Source organism: Coptis chinensis, chromosome 7, assembly GCF_015680905.1.
Source record: "Coptis chinensis isolate HL-2020 chromosome 7, ASM1568090v1, whole genome shotgun sequence".
NCBI lineage: Eukaryota > Viridiplantae > Streptophyta > Magnoliopsida > Ranunculales > Ranunculaceae > Coptis > Coptis chinensis.
In genome coordinates, this window is record NC_141462.1 from 13,654,893 (window position 1) to 13,658,566 (window position 3,674).

A 3,674-nucleotide genomic window follows, 5' to 3' on the forward strand; every position below is an offset into this window, starting at 1 on the left:
TTCCAGTTTTTCAAGGTTGTTCGGGGTCCTTCGCATCTTTTCCAAAAAGTTTATTGGGGATGACATTCCCTCGTATCATCCGAATGGATCATTTAAATATTTATTCCAAAGTGACACCTATGGTGCGTGGTTTCGCAAGTGATCATTCTAGTAGGATGGGAGCCACTATTGGTAAGTCCCCGATGAACTTTATTCTCCAAAGACTTACATCTTATTTTTATGATAACTATAAGTTCTTTGATAGACCGGATGGAGAACAAGTGTTCTCCATCACCATCGGGATGAACCAATGGAAATTTTCGGTTCTTGATAGCCTTTGTGCTTGGACTTGCTATCTTAGGCGAAATACAAGACTCATGGGCCTATTTGGTAGATAATATGTACATGTATAACTATAATGATTTGCATGAGTATTACGGACAGAATCTTCGGGATAGAGGACCAAGGGATTATAACGTCGCCTCTGATAACCTCGTCTATGAACGTGGGCAATCGTTATGTTTTGGATTATGCTTTCAACATTAGAGGGAATGGTGTTATTCTTCCGAATGGCCGAAATTTGTGATATTTTCCTTGCTTTAGCTAGGGGGGACGACACTCTATAATATTCCCCGGACCTTAATGTCTAGTTTAGCCCGAGCCCATGACAAAGAGGCATGAGTACCTTCTTATGCCTATTTTAATTTGTCGTTATAATCTTTATGTTTCTTCCCTCGCTTTTTTGCCGCTTTCACGGATTGGTTTGGGAATTCGACATTGTGAGACCCACCAATTGTATTATTCGATCGTTCGCGCGATGAATGACTCAAAGTGGAGGATATAACCTCATCAAGTTAAGCGCATCCCATCCCACCGCGGCACTTGATAGGTTAGCTATAGTAGTAGGCGATAAGTGGCGTGAAGTCCCGGCAAATTACCACCATGCATGGCGGGATCTTGAAGGAACCTCATTTCTTTATTAAGGATGAAGAGGGAAATGAGGAGGAAAATGTTTAAATTGGAGTGCGGGTAAGTTTTATTTTCATAAGTTAATGCGTTTTATGTTCCAAACAATCTATTTCATTAACCCAATAATTGGAACTCTTATAGAGTTGTGTTTTTTTAACTTTTTCTATATTAGTATGTTTTGTTTTGCAGATATTCTGGAATTTCACGCGTTTCAATGGTATTTTTCTACCCTCTTTATTTAAAATAGGGTTATATTGATATACCCCCACCACTAGTTGCAATTAGGATTACCCCCATAATAATTGAAATTAGAATTTCCCCCCCAATTTGACAGTCAAAAGGAGTCAACCAACAGTAGCCGTCAATTGACTAGTCAAGGATCATGAATTGTCCTAAATACCCTTTTTCTGTGGAAATTACGGAATTTGCCATTGACACTATTCAAAGCCCACAACTCAAAGCCCAAACCCGAAATTAGACACTGTTCAAAGCCCACAACTCGAAAATCTAAGCTCAAATCTTGGTCCAAAATTTACTTATATGTGGACTTCTTAATCGCAGAGCTGAAGCATCTAAGATGACCCTCTTCGATCGTCAAAGACACATGTGAATCCTACAAAACAACTACCTGAGACTCGGAAGTGAAGCAAGATTGGAAGAAGAAGACCTCAAACAAAGATCAGGTTGTACTTGGTTGATCGATCTATGAAGATAGATGCAATACATATTTCCATAATGCTATCAAAGAAAAGAAGAACCTGAACAAGACACGGTCAATCACTGACAGGCCTGAACTCATTGCGGATCATTTATTCTGGACTTCTAAAGTGGACTCTTGGGTGAAAAGTCTTCCATCAAAGAAAGGGGAGTTTTCTTTGACGACCCCAATTGAATATCCCAATCACGATAGAGCTAGGGACTGAAAGAATAATCATGTTGCTCATTGTCGATAATGAACTGGAAATGTACGGGTTAAGAATTGTAAGAGACTAATACAGCTTGAAGTATTTCAAGGAATAACAGTGGCCCCTAGTATCAATCTGTCAAATACTCTACTCTAAGGAATTTCATTATTTCCCCAGTTACTACTTACTCTTTCCCAATTATACATTATTCGAAAATGTAATAACGAAATGAGATGTAGAATGACCTGATTACAAGTCACTAATCATTTTTAGTGTAATCTTCACTTACCATAAGCCAATGTCATCGGACAATTAGCCTAAACAGAAGTCTTATACAATGAGAGTGGGGAAAAGGGGGTCGTGGGGGAGGGAGGGCGGGGATGTAGTTTTTCATGTCGAACTAGGCTAAGAATTTTAAACTAAATTTTATAAAAACACGTAAAGAGATGCTCCAATAAAGTGATGCAAACAATATTTATTCCTTAAGAATACTGATGTAAGGGTTCATAGTTATATATTTGCATAGATCATTAAAAGAAATGAAAATAAACTTCCAAGTTACAGCAGACTATCAAGTACCTCTAATGCTCTCTGTAGTTATTCTAATACTGTAGCTGTGATGCCAAAATAACTGTAAGTAGCTTTAAATGCTGATAACGATGATCCAAAAGTAGCATCCTCTATGTTGAACACTTTTATATGTTTTTCTTTGGGCTTAAACATATAATCCACAAGTAATAAGCAGTTTCCTTTCAATCCAGGAAAATCCAAGGCTGACATAAAATACGAGTGATTGTCACCAAACGAGAACACTGAATCTCCCAAGTTTTTTACTTGAATCCACTGTTTTTCCTTTTCATCCAATCTAAAAACTCGGCACCCTACTCGAAAGAGCTGACAGTCGATCAGATATAAATCCCCATTGGACTCAAGTAAACGTTGCTCCCAGCTCTCCTCAACAACAGAATTGGATATTACAGTCATATCCAAAGTATGAGGATCAAAAGTGCAAACTCTCCTAGTGGTATCTACTGCATAAAATTGGCCTTTGTAAAGTATCACGTCTTTAAATCTACATCTCTCTTTATCATCAAGTACCATCCACCTCTCGTCACCAGATCGAAAACAAACCAAATTATTCAAAGAATCGAATCCCATTAATCTAATTTCGAGTTGTGGGCTTTGAACAGTGTCAATGGCAAATTTTGTAATTTCCACAGAAAAAGGGTATTTAGGACAATTCATGATCCTTGACTAGTCAACTGACGGCTACTGTTGGTTGACTCCTTTTGACTGTCAAATTGGGGGGGAAATCCTAATTACAATTATTATGGGGGGGTAATCCTAATTGCAACTAGTGGGGGTATATCAAAATACCTTTTAAAATACTTTGAGGACAAAGTATCTTCTTTGTTTTTTGTAGCATAAACACGTGTAATTAAGGCATCCGTTGGGATATAGATATGTATAATATCGACTTGTTTCTAACTAAAAAATTCAAAAATTTTAAAAATTTAAATAAAAAGTATGTTATACACTTAGGAACATTGGTATTGTTTTCTTTTTCTATACCTTAATAATCTGAAGTCTCAATGTAGCTTTTACATTAGAATAGTTTTTTAAAATTTAGGCTAATATGTAGGTAATAATCCTTGCATATATCTATAAATATGTTACATAAGTATCTATGATTGTTGGCAGTAAGTTTCTGAAATCTACGCTAGAGTACTTATTCTACAAATTCGGCATAGAAACACGTGTAATTAAGACATCTGTTAGGATATAGATATGTATAATATGCACTTGTTTTCTAGTTTAAAA

At 36.6% G+C, this 3,674-nt stretch overlaps 1 protein-coding gene across 1 annotated transcript; it reads right to left on the reverse strand.

Moving 5' to 3' along the window:
• Window positions 1-2,450: 2,450 nt before the first annotated feature.
• LOC147486132 (F-box protein At2g17036-like) lies at window positions 2,451-3,011 on the reverse strand. The gene has a single exon (XM_086573656.1). The coding sequence runs from the start codon at window positions 3,009-3,011 to the stop codon at window positions 2,451-2,453; it is 561 nt and encodes a 186-aa protein (XP_086429782.1).
• Window positions 3,012-3,674: the final 663 nt, after the last annotated feature.